The following is a 19595-nucleotide window of genomic DNA, read 5'->3' as shown; positions in this document are numbered from 1 at the left end:
AGACTCCACAACATTCACAATCCAAAGACTAGAAGGGAAGATTCACTAATTTGTCTTTCTCATCTCTACTTTCAAAACTGTGGCCAGGGCGAGGGGTTCTGACGTCTCAACCTCCTAAATTCTGTTCCTGTGCGGTTTCACATGGCCCTGAATTGTAACCCCACTATCGCCCCCCTCTCTCAAGTGCAAATCGCTTCCTTATTTTCTGCCGTTGTCTCGCCTTAACTTTGTAAACCTTAACACCACATTCCGAGCAACGTCCGAGCTTCCCCTGCCTTCTTTCCTGTGGGCGGTGCCCCGGCCGCAGAGGCTCTAGCCCGAAAAGCGGGAGAGGGCGGCCGAGAGGCAAGCGTGACGCGGCGTACCTGGCCGAAGGCAGAGGAGCCACGGCCCAAAACTAGACTTCCCGGCTCCCTCAGCCTGGCGGCTCGGCTTCCGCCCGCGGCTTCAGTGTACCGGCCTCTTCGGACCTAGTTCAAGGCACCGTTAGGTTGCCTTTCGGAAGAGAGAAGCTCACCTAGCTCCACCTTTCCCGCCCGCCGCCGGAGTTCTGGCTACTGAGACAATGGGGTTACCATGGAAACTGAACGTTGCGGGCGGCGCCCGCGCCTGTAGCCTTGGCGACGAGGGGCACTTCCGGCCCAGCGGAATCCCAGGCCATCCCCCCAAACCACAGCTGCCGCCGCACCCTTGCCTTAACGGTCCCCGCAAGCGAGACTCGGGCGACCTTAGCTTCGTCCCCACACTTCCCTCTGCTGCGGCTGAACGGTCCACTACTGTTTTTCTTAAAGGGACCTCTCGGAGATAACGACGCCGGAAGAGAAGGTAAATCCCATCGAAGGATGGAAAGGGGCGTCCGGCTCCACGACCTTACCAATTTAAAGCTGCGACGACGTACCGGGCTGTATTCGGCGACACTCTTCGCCCCCGCGTGCCCCTCCGCGCGCCCTGCACCCTCACAGTTGCCCAGGTGTTCAGGTCCTCCGGGCCCGCGAGGAAAGGCTCAGATAGAACTATTGACGGTGCTGGCACCGTCTGTGTTGCCACTCCCGGTAAGATTAGAGCTACGCATGGATAAGGGAGCGGAGTGCAGGAAGTGAGTAGCTTAAGATATGGACCACTAGTTCTGCTAATGATTAGCAGTTCAGAGAATATTTTCGAGGGTAGAGGGCACATTTGGCAAACACCACATAGCCCTAAGTTATGCACCATGTATCCTTATCCTACCCATCTTCAGTGGCCTGAAATACCCACAGTGGTAACAGTAACTCAGATCTGACAGGTACAGGGGCAATTGTGGTTAATAACCAAATGAACATCACTGGCTCAAGCAGCCTCGGGTTTCAGGGTGTTGCCATGAACCCCACAATGAATTAGGGGCTGTGACAAGTCAAGTTGGAACTGGTATGTCCCTCTCCTTTTCAAACAAGAGCAGGCTCAGTAGAAAAAGAAGGAAAATATTTACCAAGAACTTGACAGGTGGTGTTTACATTCAGTGTTTGTTCTTTCCAGTTCCGAGGCTGAAGTTTGATTGCGGTTGATCCAAGACTGCCAAGGTAGCCTTTCTGAAGTTAGGTTGGAGGAGCTATTTAAGTGAGTTTGCTTTAATATCTCTTAACTAAAACCTGGATGGCCTATTAAAGTTTAAATCTGTACCCTCAAACTCCTGAGCCAAAATTTTAGAAAGACCCCACCCCTTTTATTCTCTGTTTTCTAAAAGAACCCTCAGCATGAAAGGATGATGAGAGCATTGAGCTGGGCTTCAGGATGTCAGGGTTCTGCTTCGGACTGTGTGCCCTGGGGCAAGTCACAGCCTAGGGGACTGAATTTTCTTGCCAGTACATTGAGAGTGTTTGTACCACTTGCTTTCTAGAACCCCTTCCAGTTCCAGGATTCTGTGAGGATAAACCACAGATTTTTATGATTCTATGAACATAATATTGAATATTTAATATGAATATTTAACATGTATGGGGATAAAGGGCAGAACTGGTTTCCTGTTCTCTAACACTTATTTCCCTTATCCTTGTTACAAGTTGGTCTTCAATGAAATGGAAAGTTTTAATGTTCTGTCATTCTAGGAAATGGCTATGAAGTTGTTTCTAAGTGTATTAAATATAACTTCTCTTTCCTGAACACTTGCTTTGCTGATCCTTGTGAGGGGGACATGTGGTACCAGAACAGTCACTGAGTTCCCATTCCCTAAAGCCAACACTCTGGCTTCACCTCCATTTAATTAGCTCATCTGTAAAATTAGAAATCAAATGAAAAGAACTTTAAAGACTTTTAGAGTTCTAAACCTCTGTGACACTTTTTCTTTCCTTACATCTTAACCCTGGCTGCAAATGTAAAGTTAGTTATAGAGTTGCAGGGGGGAAAATGTCACAACCTGGGACCTGCAGGTGTCCTTAGGACCGATCACCAAGGGAGGGTTCTTGGCTTCCTGCAGGAAAGAATTCAAGAGTAAGCCAGAGTAAAGGGAAAGCAATGGGTATTTATTGAGAGAGACACACATTCAATAGGCAGAATGCAGACTGCTTTAGAAAGTGAGAGCAGCCCCAGGGCATGGGGTCATCCTGGAAAGTGCGAGTGGTTCTGGGGCCTGGGGTCCTAGGTTTTTATGGATTAAGTAATTTCATAGGCTAATGAGTGGGAGGAATGTTCTCGCTATTTTGGGGTAGGGTGGGGATTTCCCAGGAAGTGGATCACTGCCCACTATTTGGCATTTTATGGTCTACCTCGGAACCGTCATGGCATAACGGAGAGTGATTTTTAGGATTACAATGAAGGTATAATGAGCTAAAGGTCAGTGACTGGACTGTTCTCAAAGCCACCTTGTTTTCAGCTGGTTCCAGCCAGTCTTTATCACGTCCCAACAGCTGCCCCCTTTCTTCATTATCTAGCATTTGTATACTGCTGCTTTCCCTCCAGTCTCAATGGTAAGTGTGCTTGAGTTCTGTTCACTAACTCTGGAATGGAATGCTAGTAATCTGGGGACAGTGCTTTTACAGCGGGTTCACGTACTCTCCTTTGATCCTGATTACCGTAAGCTTTGCTATTGCAGAAATCACACAGAGGAATCATGTGTATAGGGTACTTTTAGACTCTTCCAACCCCCAATCAAATGGGATTAGCTCCAAATGATTCCAAACTCAAGGACTGTGAGACCTAAGAACAAGGAAATGCAAATAAACTTTCTCTTGGGTTGTGTGATTTTTTTTTTTTTGGCCACGTTGGGTCTTCGTTGCTGTGCACGGGCTTTCTCTAGTTGTGGTGAGCAAGGGCTACTCTTCCTTGTGGTGCATGGGCTTCTCATTGCAGTGGCTTCTCTTGTTGTGGAGCATGGGCTCTAGGCGCTCAGGCTTCAGTAGTTGTGGCTCATGGGCTCTAGAGCGCAGGTTTAATAGTTGTGGCGTGTGGGCTTAGTTGCTCTGCGGCATGTGGGATCTTCCCGGACCAGGGCTTGAACCTGTGTCCCCTGCATTGGCAGGACGATTTTTAACCACTGCACCACCAGGGAAGTCCCTGGACTGTGTAATTTCTTAAAACACATTTTCCAGCTTCTCAAGGCAGGGTTAGATACCTTCTTTCTGAGCTCCCACGATATCCCATCCACTTGTGAGTCTCATAATGACTCTCACAAGTCTCTTGGCACTCCATTTACTTTTGAATTTTTCCATGCATCTGTCCATCCATCCAAGGAAAAATACCTATTGAATACCTGCTATGTGCCCGACACTGTTCTTTCTAAGCATTAGGGAAAGCAACAGCGAACAAATCGACAAAGATTTCACTCTCCTAGAGCTTCTGTTCTACCAGGGCTGCTAGTAAATAATATGACATCTCTGCAAGTTAGAAAAAGGCAGGTGGCTTAGGGAATAGGCAGCAACTTTGTGTGAATTAGGAAAACGCCTCTTCCTGCAGCCAGTCTCAGGCCGCTGCTAAGGGGTCCAGCTTTGGGAAAGGGATGAACCACCTGACATGGAAGTAACAAATTATATGGAGAAAAATAAAGTCAGGCAAGGGATCTGGAAAGTGATGTGGATGTGGGGAGGGGTATACTGGCTTATACAGTGTAGTTAAGAAGGGCTTCTCTGACAAGGTAGCATTGAGCAGAGACCACAAGGGAATAAGGGAGCAAATGACACAAATGTCGAGAAGAGCATTGTAAGATGTTAATAGCAAGTGCAAAAGCCCTGAGGCAGGAGCAGATTTAATGGATTCAAGAACAGAAAAAGTTTCAATTAAGAATGAAAAGAGAGTCGGGCTTCCCTGGTGGCGCAGTGGTTGAGAGTCCGCCTGCCGATGCAGGGGACACGGGGTCGTGCCCCGGTCCGGGAAGATCCCACATGCCGCGGAGGAGCTGGGCCCGTGAGCCATGGCCGCTGAGCCTGCGCATCCGGAGCCTGTGCTCCACAACTGTGAGCCACAACAGTGAGAGGCCCGCGTACCGCAAAAAATTAAATTAAATTAAATTAAAATTTAAAAAAAAATGAAAAGAGAGACAGGAGAGTGGGTCAGCAGAAGAGGAGGTCATGCAGGGCCTTATGGGCAATCCATCCATCCAAATCTCCACCTACCCACCCACCCAGTGAATACTGAATATCTGCTGGGTGGCAGGCCCTGTCTGACCAGATGTGAGGTTCTTGTGAGCAGACTTATATCCACCACTGAGCCTTTAGCGTTCAGCACAGTGCCTGGCTTATTACTAGTGCTCAATAACACTTAAGAAACTGAGTAAGCTTCAGGAACTCTCCATTAGTAGAGATTCTGGCCTCTCTGTGTATATTGGGTTCCTATTGCTGCTGTAACAAGTTATCACAAACTTAGCAGCTTAAAACAACAAGAATTTATTATCTCCTCGTCCTGGAGGTCAGAAGTCTGCAATGACCATCACTGGCCTAGAGATCAGGTGTCAGCAAGACCGGTTCTTTCTGGAGGCTCTCGGGGAGAATTGTTTTCTTGCCTTTTCCAGCTTCTAGAAACCACCTGCCTTCCTTGGTTCATGGCTCTTCTTCCATCTTCAGAGCCAGCAGTGTAGCATCTTTAAATCTCTGACTCCTCCTGCTTTAAAAGACCCTTTTGATGACATCAGGCCTTACCAGGGTAACCCAGGGTAATCTTGTTTTAAGGTCAGCTGAATAACAACTTTAATTCTATGTGCGAACTTTATTCTCCTTTTGCCATATAACATAAACTATTTAAATTCCAGGGAATTAGGACATGAGCCTCTTTGGGGGAGTGTTATTCTGCCTACCAGAGTGTTTAACTTGATTTAAATGTATAGGTTTAAAGGATTAATTTACATGTCTGGGTTGCTCAAAACCTGCATATTCATTAAAAATGCCTATCTTCAGGAATGGCCTCAGACTGGCTCCTGGGAAATGAGTTCTGATCCATTAGAATATTCTGTCTGAGAACATTTTTGTACGCTTGACATTTTGGGCCAAGTGGTACAAATCCGATTAAATAGTTCATTCTTAAAATGTGATGTATGATGAATGCATGTCTTTGCTCTGGGGGGTCTGGAATCTGAATAGCTGAAATTGTTATGCAGGTACTTCAGCCTTCATGATAGATCCCCAATAAAGTCCTGGATACCCCGGCTCGGGTGGACTAATCTGACTGGCCAGACTTCCGAAGTGTTGTCACACATCACTGCTGGGACAATTAGCTATATCCATGTAACTCCACTGGAAGAGGGCACCTGGAAGTGTGTGCCTTGTTTCTACTGGATTTTGTCCCATATACCTTCAGGCTTTGCTAATTTTAAGGAAGGAGGATGAGAGGATGTTCTGGGCTAATGGTAACGTTCTATACCTTGATAGGGTTTGTTGCCCAGGCATATTTACTTGTCCAAACTTATCAGATGGTACACTTAACATTTATGCATTTCATTGTTATGTAAATTTTACCTAGAAAGAACTTCAAACAAATACTAAAACCTAGTTAATGATATGTGTACTGAAATTTTCAGGGTAGCCTGTGTGGATGTTCTGTCCTTATTTTAAAATGTCTCAAAAAGAAACATAGACCAATGGATGGAAATTGGGATAGATAAGTGGATAGACATGCATACAAGGCAAGTCTAGTAAAATGTTAAGGCTTGACTCTAGGTGATGAGCACATGAGTGTTCAGTGTAAACTCTTTTCAAGTTTTGTTTAAAAATGTTCCTAAAATTTGAAAAATTCAAAACTGGAACAACAAACTCTCCATTTTTACTGTGATTTTGAAACTGAAGTATTGATCTCAATAACGTTTCCTCAAGGTTTTTTTTGAAAAATAAAGTATAGGTTTAAAAACATCTGAAGGTGACAGATAGGTAACTCTTACTACCCCCCTCCTTTATTAAAAGCTTACGTTATTTGGCTCTCCCCCCTCCACATCCTCCACTAATAATCTGGTACATCCAGTCACCGTTCCTGAAATATTGTTTCTTCCCATTTTTAGGGCTTGGTTTATACTGAATGTACAGAAATGTCTCTTTCCTTCTCTTCTACTCGCCTCCACCTCTTGGGGATTTACTCCTCAAGGGAGCCTTTCCATCTCCTGGAACCCACTTTGATTGCTCCCTCAACCAGGTCCTCTGACCCAATTATGGCGACCGTCGTAGTTGAGCTTTTGTCCTTTCTTTCACAGATATGCCACACACTCCCCGAATGCTGGACAGTTCTGTGCCCTGAACAGGTGAACAGAAATTGCTCCTGTGAATGCCTCCGTCTGTTACTTTCTCCAGCTCACTCTTTGCCTTGCAGTCTGCCTTTTAAACCTTGCATCACCCCCATCTTTGCTGGATGGTGTTTCTACTGCTGTCAGCGCCCAGCATTCCACAGTGAGGCCACGTGGCAAAAGGTTGTGCATCGACATGTTCTGGGAGCATTTTCCTCACGTGGCATATCGTGTGTTTATCTTAAGATTGGTGGGTTTAATTGTTAAAGGCTTTGGAGTCAGTCTGAAAGTGTATGTAAGAAAAACAAGTTGATGACCCTTCTGTAACCAATGTGAAGAAAAAGGCCATTCTTGCCCACTCACTGTGATGACCCATATGCTATTCTACTTTTATCCTCTGCATTCCTGTATCACATGATGGAAGCTAGTGTGAAAATGGGCAATTTGAAAATTATCCAAATGGTCCTCACACATATGCCTACATAGCATAGTCATCACATCATTTTTAGGACTGTAAGATACTGGAAGCAGATTAACTGCCCATCAATGAATGAGGAGTTAGTTTAAAAAAAAAAAAAAAGCACGTACTATGAAACATTATGCAGCAGTTAAAAAGGATGTGTGTGCTGACAAAGAACAATCTCCAGGATGTTTTAAGTGGAAAAAATATGGTCCAGAAATTTCTATATTTAAAGGGGAAAATAAAATACATGCCTACATGTACATACAGACATAGAATGTGTCAGGTCATTCAAGAAACTTAACAGCTGTTGCTTCTGGGGTGGTAAACTAAGAATCAGGAAGAGAGATTTATTTTCAGTTTATCTCATTTATCCTACAATTATATCCCATGATCTATAACCACTGCTGCAGGATGACAGTTTCTTTTCAGACCCTGCCTTTGGCATATGAGGCAGTTCTTTTCATTTAAGAAGTCTGGTTTGGATTTATCTAGGTTAAGTGCTCATTTGAGTGTCACCAAGAAATCATCTTCTGGGACTTCCCTGGTGGCCCAGGGGTTAAGACTCCACACTTCCACTGCAGGGGGCGCAGGTTCGATCCCTGCTGTGGGAATTAAGATCCCGCATGCTGGGAGGCGTGGCCAAAAAAAAAAAAAAAGAAATCATCTTCTGAGTTGAATGGTTGGCCTCTCTTGAGGTGAGTTCTCCTTTCAGGGTGCACACTCGATAATTTAAAATAGTAATAACCTCAGACACTATTTGCATTATTTTCATTGATATCTTTTGTCCTTTTTCTTCCCAGAGGTGGGGCTTGAGGAAGGGTTCAGTTGAGTATGTACGGTATGCCTTGGCCACAGGAGCTGAGAGCGAGGCAGTAGAATCGTATTGTTCGCAAGGGAAATGGCCTTAATGAAGGGAGATGGCCTCGTTATGCTGTGTTATGAAGGACCATGTTAGCTATTTAAATAATTGCACCCATTTCATTTGTCATCTGGTGTTTTAATTATGCTTTCAACCTGGAAGAATTCACCCTACAGGAGTTTTTTTCAGGAATGAATTAACCTTGTAATGTGATAGGATAATGTAAGAAAAACCACGTGTATGTATTACTTTTTGAAAAAAGCAAAGAAAAAAAAGAGAAAAAAAAATCTAATGGAAGCTTTTAAATAGTTAAAAAAAAAAAAAAGACTACAGATCAACTGAGAGGCAATTTTAAATGAAAGAACTGTGATGCAAGTGCCCAAAAGTGGGTGTTGCTTGGGGTAGAGTTCAAGGTGACCCCAGGAGCTAGGGGACGAAATGATATGACACACTGTGTGAGAGACTGCAGACAACGGCCACCGGTGGAGCACAACACGGTATAAAAACCTTTGCCCCGAAATGCTAGTTAGCTGAACTTCAGAAGCGGTACAGGCATGCCTGCGAAGGTGCCCCAAATCAACAACAGAGATGCAAAGTGAAACAAAAGTTTATTTTCTGCAATACTTTCTGTAAATTACAAAGGCAAAATGCTAAACTACAGCATGTAACTTTTCAATATTTAACCAGAGTACTTGTAATAAATATGCATCCTGAAACAAGATAAAAGGCTACACTTTGTCAGGCTTCCTACAAAATGTCTCAAGTTTTACACTCTGCAGCATTTCTGTGTGGAGCTGGGAGGGGGCTGGTTTTGTGTTTTCTTAAGTGCTGTGACAGAAAGTCCTTTCACAGTTTTCTTTGGAGGGTGTTCGAAATTGCCGAACTATAAACAACTTAAGAAAGGTAACACCAGGCTCGAAAGCCGGTGTTGCTTCGCTGTCGTTGGTCCTCATCCAACACAGTGCTACCAAGTGGCCTCTGAGCCCAGGCGGCCCTGTCGGAGCCGGCCTATGCTTTCAGTTCTATACTTTAGAGATTTCCGTAATTCAGTTTACATCTCTCAATAAGATCAAGGCTGTAAGGGAAGCTGCAAGCAAGTTAACCTGAAAGTAAAGTGAACAGAAATGTTTTCTCCCAAGACCTCAGCTAGGCACCATAATGTTTACCAGGATTTTTTGCTTCAAAGTTGAAAAACTCGTTGGTACTAACAGCCCTTCTAGAGATAATTTACAGGTGCTGGTAGAGTTGGGGCATTCAGAAATATTCAGTGGGTAAGAGGATTTACTATATTCAGAGACGTGCTACAGCTCTGAGAACACGATGGCAGGAAGTCTAGGGGTGTTGGTGGCGGCTCATTTTGAGTTTGGAATACAGAACCACCTCCTGCTATAGCTGAAAACCCGGAGGAAAAAGTTATATACTTTTTAAAGTCTTAAACATGATTACCTAAAAAATATTTTGCTGATACAGTCTAATGTAAATTTCACTTACTTAGGGATTTAGATATGAAAACATCTTTAAGAGCCAATAAAAATATTGTAGAGGAAAAAAAACACTTAAAAAATTGAGGTTAAAAATGATGAGGCATTTCTTTTGGCTGTAAACACGCAATTTACTATCCCTCGTTGAACACAAATGTTTGGATTTCCTGAGCTTCGTGCATAAGAAACAGCAGGAGGCAAGTTTGCATAGAAAATTTGCAATATGTCAGCGGTTTAATTAAAAAGAACTTTTAAGGGCAATTTGCTTTTGTTTTAAAACTTCATATCTAAGTTAACAGTGCTCATCAAACTATAAGATTGATAAGCGGGGTGGTGAGAAATATAAGGCAGATGGGGAAGAAAAAGATGGAATTAGCATTTTTAAATCCACAAGATATCACGATAAAGGGTCTAAAGCATGCAGCTCATAACTAGTGCCATACTAATTTGGTTAGAAATTAAGTCATGTTTGGGGGATAGGAAACCAAAGGCAAAAAGAACACTGCTGTGCTGAACGGCACAGCCTGAGTGTAGGAACGGAAGCACGGCTGCGTGGAGCATCGATGTGTCACTCAGTGATGAAGTCCCTCAGCTGGGCAGGTACCAAGGAGGATGCCTGCCACCAGCGTGGACGATCCCAGCTCTGGAATCAGGAGGGATGACAGCATCTTTCGCCTCTGCTGCTTCGAAGTTTCTAAGCGGTTCTGAGGAGGACAGTCTTCTCCTGGGACCCATCCTCAGAAAGAAGCCTCTGGAAAGGGAAGAAGCTCTATTACAAGGGTCACAGTGATACCACGAATGAGAACAATGGCAGTGGTTGCCAGCAACTCCGGATCTAACATAAGGTGGACAACAAGGGGCCAGTGTCCTGCCAAGGAATCCACTTTACTTCTTCTGGGACTGGTTCTTACACATGGTGAGGATTTGCTTCAGTACTTTTTGGACATCTTCATCCATCTGGCCCTAGGAAATTCCAACAAAAGACACTCATTAGAATAACCTACGATATCATGACTTGGACACAAATCACGCAGGACCATGGGGGAGCGAGGAAGGAGGTGAATAAAAGGCAGAGGCTGTTGCCCCACAGGAACTTCAAAATGCAGAAAACAACAGAGGTAGAGGGGGGGCTGAACACTGAAAAGCTAAAGCACTTGTTAGAAAAATAACATCAAAAAGGTGTAAACCAAAACAAAAGAAAACAACACTCAGAAACTAAATCCTGGCACTGCCTCACCTGGGGAGTGAGATGGCTGGCTGGGATGAGCCCTTGGCTTCCCACTGCCCTCCCACCCGCCCCGATCTTCAAGGAAATGTTGGCCCTACCCATTCCCACATTTCTAGGAGGAGCTGAGTCAAAGACACGACCCTGCTCTTTTTCCTCCGGAGGATGAGGGGGCTGGGTCTCCTACCAGACTCCTCAGCAAAGGGTTTCTGGCATCTCAGTAGCGAATGTGAGCCCAGCCAGCCAAAGCACCAACAGTTGCAGTAGTGAGACGGTACGGATAGCTCTGAGAATATCATCAAACCCAGAAAATAACACCTAGACCCCTCCTCCTGATGGGCAGCTGCCCCCACACCCTCCTTCAAGCTCCCAACAAAGCTGGCAGCTCCTGGTTAACAGGGCACGGGGCTCCCAACACAAAATCCAAAGCAAAGCAGAAGGTGTTCTAGAAAGCTTTCCAATGAACAGCTGTCTTCTCAAATTCTCATCTGCTCTACTAGTTTCATGATGGGCGTTTGGGCAAGACCTGCTGTGGTATCTCTTTAGGGTCCCCAGACACCATACCTGCACAGCATACAGAAGGTGCATTCTGTAAACTGATATCACTTCCTGGTGTTGTTTCTTGCACTCCTAGAAAGAGACAATTTGACATTGTTCAAGAGCTTAGGAGACCTTTAAAAACAAAAACAAAAAAACTAGGAGAAAGCTGCGGCCAAATGCTACCCTAGTGATTCCTTCCACCAACCAGCATAGGAAGCTTTCAAAATTGCTGTGGACTCAGAGGATTGTGTAGTTTGGAATGCTTGTCAATATTCTTAGGGAAAAAAACTACCTGTTTCACATCTTGGTATGTCAACCCTAGAAGAAAATTCATGTAAAAAGTAGATATGATAATCCCGAATTTGTTTAAATATATATATATACCTACTCAGGCAAAGAATACAGATATAGTTGCACAAAGTAAACAGTGCAAGGAACTATCTACTTTGTCAAATGCAAAAAGTTATTGTCTCTGAGTGGTTGGATTATAGGCAGTTTTAATTTATAGTAGCTTTTCCAGAGTTTTCTGTATCTTCCAACTTTTCTATCGTATACAATGACCAAATATTTATTAATTTAAAAAATTATTCTTTTAAAGAGAGTTATCGATCACCTTCTATATAGCCAAGTGGTGTATAATCCCTGGGGAATTCAATGATTTAGCTGTCAGCGTACCAAGGAGGTGAACAGGGTGACGGCACCAACCTCAAATGGTCCCTCAGCACAGCTGTTAATGATTTTATTTCTCCTTGTTGAGCTATAATTCCATTTCCTCCTAGTGACTATTTCAAGGATCTCAACTCAGCTCTTAACTCGTCTAAGAAGAGGCCTTTCTGTCTACGTCATGATGGAAATTTAGACTATCACATATGGATCACTTTAAAAATCTACTGAAGTCTATCAGTAGCCAGTTTCACCTCCTCCCCAACAGTGTCAGATGTGAGGCGTCCTTCCTATTCAAGGAAACCCTTTGAAACCTCAGTCTTTGAAGTTCCTGCCAGTAGAAGGTACGCTTGGTAGCCCTCTCTGTGCAGTTTCCTCCCACCTCTTGGTTGCCTCCACTCCATCTTTGTCTTCTGATCACTGTCTTCCTTTCCGGTTCTGCTTCTGTCATCACTTGGCTGACTTGAGTATCCACGTGGATGAGCCACCCACCACCCTGGCCTCTCAGTCCCTCGACCTCAGCTTCATGACCTGTCCCTCCTTCCAGCCACCCGCTCTCATGGTCAGAGCCCTGCTTCAGTCATTACCTCTGAGATCTCAGTTGAAAGCATCCCACTCCCTCACCACCATCTCCCATCTTTGCAGCAAACCTGCTTTAGGCTTCCCCTGCCTCCTGCTGTGACTCTTCAGCCCCGGCAGACGCCTAGCTCCTTAGTCACTTCTCTAGTAGCCAGCCTTGGCCATCCATACTCCACCCCTCCACTGGAACTGTGGTTGCCATGGCTACCATGGGCCATCTAAATGCCACATCCCAGTCCCTGCTGCCTCCTACTCGTCTCTTTGAGATTCAGCACAACCATCGCCTCCTGCAGGAAGCCTTCAGAGACTCACCCAGATTGGGTGAGCACATTGCCTCTCTATGCCCACAGCACGTTGGGCACCTATCAATGGACGCTTACTACACTGAAGGCAGGGACTGTGTCTTATTCATTTTTATATCATCAGCACCTTGTATATTACTGATACATAAAAGCTCATTAAATGCATATTGAATAACTAAGAATGACTGTATAAATCATTAGTACTTTATCTACAAGTCTGTGATAATCACTTGATCAGAAAAATGACCTGCAAAACACAGTCAAGAGCAACTTCTCCTTCCCTGACTACTCCTCCACTGCTCTAGTAGAGCAGGCGACACAAGAAAAGCTGGTTTTGTACTTTGTGGCCAGCCGGAGTAAGGACTGTAGAAACCTGCATTCACCAGTATTGAGTCTGTACTGAAGAAATCACAAAATCCAGGTCCTGTTTGTAAATGGAAGCTAGAGACAGTCCAGGATAGACTAACCTTCACGTGCAAAATGTAACATACCCTCAAGGACTAAAACTTTACAGACATTGTGATAGACTGACTAATAGCCCTCCAAAGATGCCCACATCCTAATCCGTAGAACCTGGGAGTGTGACCTATAAGGCCAAAGGGACTTGCAGATTAAGGATCTTGAGATAGAAAGGAAGATTATCCTGATTATCTGGGTGGATCTAAAACGTAACCACCAGGGTCCTATAAGAGGGAGGCAAGAAGGTCAAAGGTGGAAGGAGGAGATGGGAGGACGGAATCAGAGGCTGGAGTGATATGCGTTGGGGATGGAGAAAGGGGCCACGAGCCAAAGAATTCAGGCAAACTCTAGAAGCCGGAAGAGGCAAGGAAATGGATTCTCCCCTAAAGCCTCGAGAAGGAACCAGCCCTGCTGGCACCTTGGCTTGACTTTTGTGAAACTGGTTTCTTCGGACGTATGGATCTCGAGAACTGTAGTAATAAGTTCGTGTTGTTTTAAACCAAGTTTGTGTCGCTGTATTACAATAGCCATCGGAAACGAATACAGACATGAAAGGGCTTTCCTGGGTGAAATCAGGAGAGAGGCCAAGAAGCAGCTTCAGACATGTAGACATACAACTACCAGAGATCCTGGCCCCTAATAAGAAACAGCTCTCGCCGCTGCCAGAGACAGTGACGACCATGGCAGAAAAATGGAGAAAGGGTAAAAAGCGAGTGGAAGAGCGAACAAGAGGCCTCCTCCCACTGTCCTGTGGACTCCTCCCTTCCTTCTCACTGATACGTGTTACCCATCGCACTGCAGGCGATGACTGAGAAATCCATCCGCTCCCTCTCTGGCCTTCATCACAGAAGTCTGTAGTCAGCTGCTCACTGAGGCGCAACACGCCTTCAGGCTGGGCGTCTGCCCGCTGGCTCCCTGCTCCCCCTGGTGTGCCGTCTGTCTCCCCACACCCCCAGCCAGGCCGCAGAAACACGTCCACTCACAGCCAGCTGCTGCTGCAGCGCCTCCAGCTGCTGGCTCTGCCTCTTGGACGAGCTCGTGGCGTAGGAGAGCTGCGAGAGGCTGTTCAGGGCCTCCTTCAACTTGGCGACTTCCTTCGACATCTCGTTTATCTGGCGAGAAAGGAAAGCTCTGTCAGTAGGCAAGAACGTGACAGCAGAAGCAAGACTCCACCTATTTCTCAACCTGTGACATAGCCTCTCCTGGCCTCTGGGACTGCAGCAACCCCTCTGTTATTTTTAAAAGAAAAGCCATAAAATGAAACATAAAATCAGATAAAAACAGATAAAATCAGGCAAACCAAACAAAGCCCTCTAAGGCCATTCCATGCAGACAAGAGCCCCCCGAATGAGAGACTGTGTTTTGGGGCCTGAAAAGGTAACAAAAGCTGTGACATGGATTTCCTTCGTTCACCCTTAAAAGGGGGACGGTTGAAAAAATAAATCAGAAACAGGATTTCAGGTATTCCTTATTCGAAGACAGCTAGATCTTGCTCCATATTGCTGACGTGGGCAGTCAGGAATAAGGTTTAGAAACCCTGGTATCTCGGGCATCTTGCCTCGGAGTGAAGACAGTCGCCCACCTCCACCCCGTCTCTTGGCTTCAGGAGCTCTTTTTGAAACATTCATTATAATGAAGGAATAAAAGATAAAAAATGCTCTCATGAATGCCATTCAGAACATCTGACCCAGGAGACCGGGAATGCAGAGCAGATCCAGGCACGGAAGCATCATCCGCTTTTCCCTTTACTTTCCTCCTTCCTCCCCGCCCAGCCCATCTCACATCGCCTGCCCCTCACACTTCCCGCCTTATTATCCTGTACACCTTTGAAAATGGGGCCCGGGGAGGGTTTTTATACTGACTCAGAGGAAAGCTCGTGGGGTTTAGGGAAGCAATATCAAGTCTGGGAGTAATTGGGTTTTCATATGACAGAGGAATCTGTCTGGATTCCAACAGAGTAGAAGTTCAAGATGGGTCACAAATGCTTCTCAGTTGGTGGGTTCACTTCTGATCCCTGACACCTGGCAGGGCTTCTGTAAAATAATTTTTAAAGGGAAAACATGTCCCACACATGTGAAAATGCTTTGGTATGAGGGAAGCAGTAGAAGATGAGTTTTTTTTTTTTTAAATAAATATCCACCCTACTATCTTTAACGTGGCTTTGGGGACAGAGGGAGTCATGTGTGGAGCCGCTGACCATTCACAATAGGTCAGCGCTTACAAATGGTAAAAATGTTAACTACAGTAAGTGAAGGCTGAAAGTCCTAGCGTGTACTAGCTCGAAATTCAACAGCAGTACAGTCTCACCAACCTTCTTGTCTTTATCCTCTTCCAGTTTTGAAGAGCTTTCAGAATCTCTCTTCATTTCTGCAAGCTCTTCCTGAGCGTCCTGGCATTTTTGCAGAAGTTCATTTACTTCTTGCTCTTTGGATTTCAAGAGAGTCTGAATGTTTTCCCTTTCCCTTTTCATTTGTGAGACCTCGCTTCTAATCTGGGCAACCTCTGAATAGGCCTTCTCTTTCTCTTTCACGGAATCCTTTAATTTTGAGGCCAACACACTCACTTCGCTTTCCAAAGACGACTGGAGCTTCTCATAGGCAGACCTGGGCACCATCGCGTCGGTCACGGCCGCCTTCTCCTCTAGGAGTTGTTTCTCCAGCTTTGCCACCTCGCCTTCCTTGCTTGCAAGGTGCTCTTTAAGACTGCCTATCTTCTCCTCCATCTCTCTGGCAGTGGTCCGCAGCGTGGTTATCACTTGCAGATGCTCCGTCATGGAGACAGAGTTCTCTTTCTGCGCATCTACCAGCTGTTTGAGCTGGGTCAGCTCACTCAGCACTTGGGAATACTGCGACTTCATTTCACACAGGGCCTCTTCAGCCTTCGCTCTGGATACGCTGGTCACCTGCATCAGCTTCTCGTGCTCTGCCTTATGGATATATTCAGCTGTGACGTCTTCTAGAGATTTCCTCTTCCTGTAATCCTCCAGCTCGGCCTGGGCCTCTTTGTACAGCTGGGACAGCTCACTCACCTGCTTGTTGAGTTCATCTATCATCCTGTTCATGGCCTCTTTCATGTCCCCAGCTTCATCGCCCGCCTCCTGGGTCATCTGATTTTTCAGTGTATCTTTTAATTTCATGATTTCTTCTTGGGCCTCTTGGTATTTCTCAAACAAAAACGCCTTCTCCTTGTTCATATTCTCAATCACCGAGCAATACGAGCTTTTCATTTCCTCGTACTGTTCCCCAGGTAGCTTCATAACCACCCCTGTCTCCCTCTCTACAAGCTTTTCCTCCATCTCTCTCACTCTCTCTTTATTTCGTTCACTTTCTTCCAGTGCGTTCTGGAGATCCCGCTTTAGCACGTCTATTTCCTCCTCTGTGATCCTCAGCTCACGGAGGCCTGAGTCAGTATCCGCGCCTTCCGGTGAGACCAGGCCTAGTTTCATCTGCTTCTGCACACTCAGGACTTCTTTCATAGCTTCCTCGTACTTGCTCTGAGTTTCCTTAAGCTTCTGGCTGAGGTCGGAGCCGTTCTCTGGAATCTCCGAGTTGTTTAAGCACACCGACTCTGTCCTTCTGGCCTGGAGCTCGGCCTGCAGCTCTTTCCTCTCTGCTTCAGAGCTCTCCAATTTCTTCTGCAAGTCGTGTAGAATCTCCTGTAGTTGCTGGATTCTGACATCGCTGTCGATAGTGGATTTACTCAAGGAATGTGTTAAGACAGATGGAGATGGTCTGGAGTCTGGAGGAGGGGTTTCACTAGGTTTGCCCAGGGATGGGGCCAAGTCAGTTTCAGCAGAATGGTAAAAGTCAAAGCTCAGGTCTGCTTCTGCCTCCCTGGGTGTTTTGGCCTGGAAAAAAAAGGCAAGAATGAAATAGCACCAAAGGTGGGGTTAGATGAGCAAGCAACGGCAATGAGAGAGTGATTCCAAACCTTACACGTGGGAGAGCAGCAGGATGGCTCTGCACGCGTCCTCTTGCCCTGTGAAAAAATACGGTCCGGGACGCGGGAGTCGGACTAATGACTCTAAGCTTCTTCTGTGCTCTCTCAGGACAGATTATGTGTGCCACTTTAAAAATGTGAGATTTGTTTTGGCTGAAGAGCCTCTGACTCAAATTTTTCCTTTGTTTCTCATATTATTGTAGTTGCCAAGAGGGACAATGGGGTCAGTACAGCTACTTCTTAGCAAGTTCTTAAATCTGCTAAGTGATCAACTTTACTAAGTGAATAACTGACTAATCATATATATGTGTGTGCACATATATGTATATATATTGTCATATATATCATACTGTGTATATAATCATATATAATTTACCAATTTGCAAAAACAGTTAATGAATAAACTCTCTCAAGAAACAAATAATTTGAAACTATAAAATGCTTAAGGCGAATTTTAAAAAGAAGAAACTAAGGTCAATGTCTAAAACAAAATATCACCTGACTAACCCTGAAAAACCCAATAGCTTGAACCCTACAGAACAGACTGTGTTGGCAATCTATTTACCTACCTGTAATTTATCTTGTAATTCCTTATTGTGTAAGGTAAGAGAAGCAACTTTTGCCTGCAGTAGGACCAGAAGATCTTGTTGGTCAGCTTCAGAACTTATATCCAATAAGCTATCAGCGCCTTGGAAAAGAGACAGGCAATTTAAAATAATATTTTAAAAATTAAACTGTTATTTCTCTGACCTCTTACAAACTCACTTTCTACCCAATCCAGTTCTTCTTCCTGGTCCAGACTATGACTGAAAGCCCCCTGCAGCTGGATAGATGAATAGCAATTCTCAGGTACTGGGGTTTCCTTACTGGCGTTCCCCTAACACATATACTAGGTGCCTGGATACAAATAAGCACATCTGAAAACTGATGGATTCGGTCACACATTTTCCGTTCACTTAATCAAGTGCCACACCTTGGTTGTTTTTTGTTCCTCCCATGCCTAATACATCCCATTCTGTGAATCCTTTCAGATAGATCTCTGGAATCTGGTTCACTTCTTATTCCCACATCCATCACTCTAGTTCAAACTTCATCACCATACTTGGTAACTCTACAAATGGCTTCCTAACAAATCTCTCTCTCTCTCCTCTAGTGAAAATGTAGCCTGTACCAACAACACTGTCAGACTAATCTTCCTAAAACATACTTTGATAGGGTCATTCCTTTGGTTCAAGTGCTTTAATTGCTCTCCCTCTAAAAATAACCTCCAAATTCCTTCATCTGGATTAAGGCCAATAGGATCTGGCTCCAATCTACTTTTTTTCAGGTTTATAACTCCTGATGTTTTTCTCTAGTATCCCATTTTCATCAGATTCAGCGCTTCCATCACATCCTCTATATTCTCAACACAAGGCTGCTTCTTTAATTCCTCATGCGTACGACTGCCCTCGTAGCATCTCTTTGGCTAGATAACGCTTAGGCATCCTTCAAGACTCATGGCAAACTCTGCCTCTTCCTTAAAACATTCTCTGACCACCCACCATGAAACAGCCTTCTCTGAATCCCACAGTAAACACTGTTGGTAAACCAGAACTATTTGAGATTCTACTGATTATCGTGCTGAAATAACCTTTAAAGCTGTGCTACTCAAAGTTCTCATTGAGACAAGACAAGAAACGTCCTCCAGAATGTCACTCAATGTACTGCTTCCTTCATCCAGAAAGTCTTCCTATGGAAACAAAATTGTCAGGTGGGCAAAACAGTGTGCTTGGCTGGATGACTTTCTGCTCTAAACTCCTTAGTTATTTTAGATTGGCAACAGTTTAGAGACCACACTCTGAATAGCACTGATCCAAATTTCTACTGTTACTTAAAAATTTTCTCAAGCCATTTAATGCAAGGATGAAAATGTTAATCTTTTTTTTTTTTTTTTGTGGTACGCGGGCCTGTCAATGTTGTGACCTCTCCCGTTGCGGAGCACAGGCTCCGGACGCACAGGCTCAGCGGCCATGGCTCACGGGCCCAGCCGCTCCGCGGCATGCGGGATCTTCCCGGACCGGGGCACGAACCCGTGTCCCCTGCATCGGCAGGGGGACTCTCAACCACTGCGCCACCAGGGAAGCCCGAAAACTTTAATCTTAATTTGGAAGGATACAAAATGACATTTCTTCATAGAAATGCTTACTAATCATGTCTGGTGTCTAAACCACAGCTTTATGAGTGTTCTTGACAAAGAGTCTGGTCAGCTTGGAATGAACCAGGGGGTTGGGAGGGAGCATGAGGGTAATTCTAAGCAACAAAAATTACTTCTAAGCCATGATGGATGGCTTTTAAAGTATACAGTGTAACAACTGTTCAGTTATATTAACATTGTTCTCTGCCAGGAATATTTCTTAATATTTCTCAGTTCTGTAA

The 19595-nt window shown here is 44.9% G+C and overlaps 2 protein-coding genes and 1 long non-coding RNA gene across 11 annotated transcripts in view; 1 reads left to right on the top strand and 2 right to left on the bottom strand.

Annotated features, from left to right (window-relative positions):
• Positions 1-603, bottom strand: part of TTC23L (tetratricopeptide repeat domain 23 like) — a 63199-nt gene extending 62596 nt beyond the window's left edge. Inside the window, exon 1 of the mRNA XM_067730500.1 lies at positions 518-603. The gene's annotated coding sequence lies outside the window, so the exon portion shown is untranslated. The remainder of the gene's footprint in view (positions 1-517) is intronic.
• On the top strand, positions 381-19038 carry LOC137221199 (uncharacterized). Its single transcript, XR_010941920.1, has 3 exons — positions 381-825; positions 1513-1556; positions 17962-19038. It is a non-coding gene; the product is annotated as an uncharacterized lncRNA (long non-coding RNA).
• Positions 8584-19595, bottom strand: part of RAI14 (retinoic acid induced 14) — a 147826-nt gene continuing 136814 nt past the window's right edge. For 8 of the 9 annotated variants that reach the window (XM_067730490.1, XM_067730488.1, XM_067730493.1 and 5 more), the window contains 5 exons: positions 17750-17868; positions 15553-17088; positions 14225-14353; positions 11263-11328; positions 8584-10436 (listed from right to left, as the gene is read on the bottom strand). In XM_067730490.1, the coding sequence (XP_067586591.1) occupies positions 10359-10436; positions 11263-11328; positions 14225-14353; positions 15553-17088; positions 17750-17868 (1928 nt within the window). In that variant the 3' untranslated portion in view covers positions 8584-10358. The remainder of the gene's footprint in view (positions 10437-11262; positions 11329-14224; positions 14354-15552; positions 17089-17749; positions 17869-19595) is intronic. The other variant, XM_067730494.1, reaches the window with a different exon arrangement.

Source organism: Pseudorca crassidens, chromosome 3 (assembly GCF_039906515.1).
Source record: "Pseudorca crassidens isolate mPseCra1 chromosome 3, mPseCra1.hap1, whole genome shotgun sequence".
Lineage (NCBI taxonomy): Eukaryota > Metazoa > Chordata > Mammalia > Artiodactyla > Delphinidae > Pseudorca > Pseudorca crassidens.
Note: the sequence above shows the minus strand (reverse complement) of the source record. Positions and strands in the feature narration are given on the sequence as shown.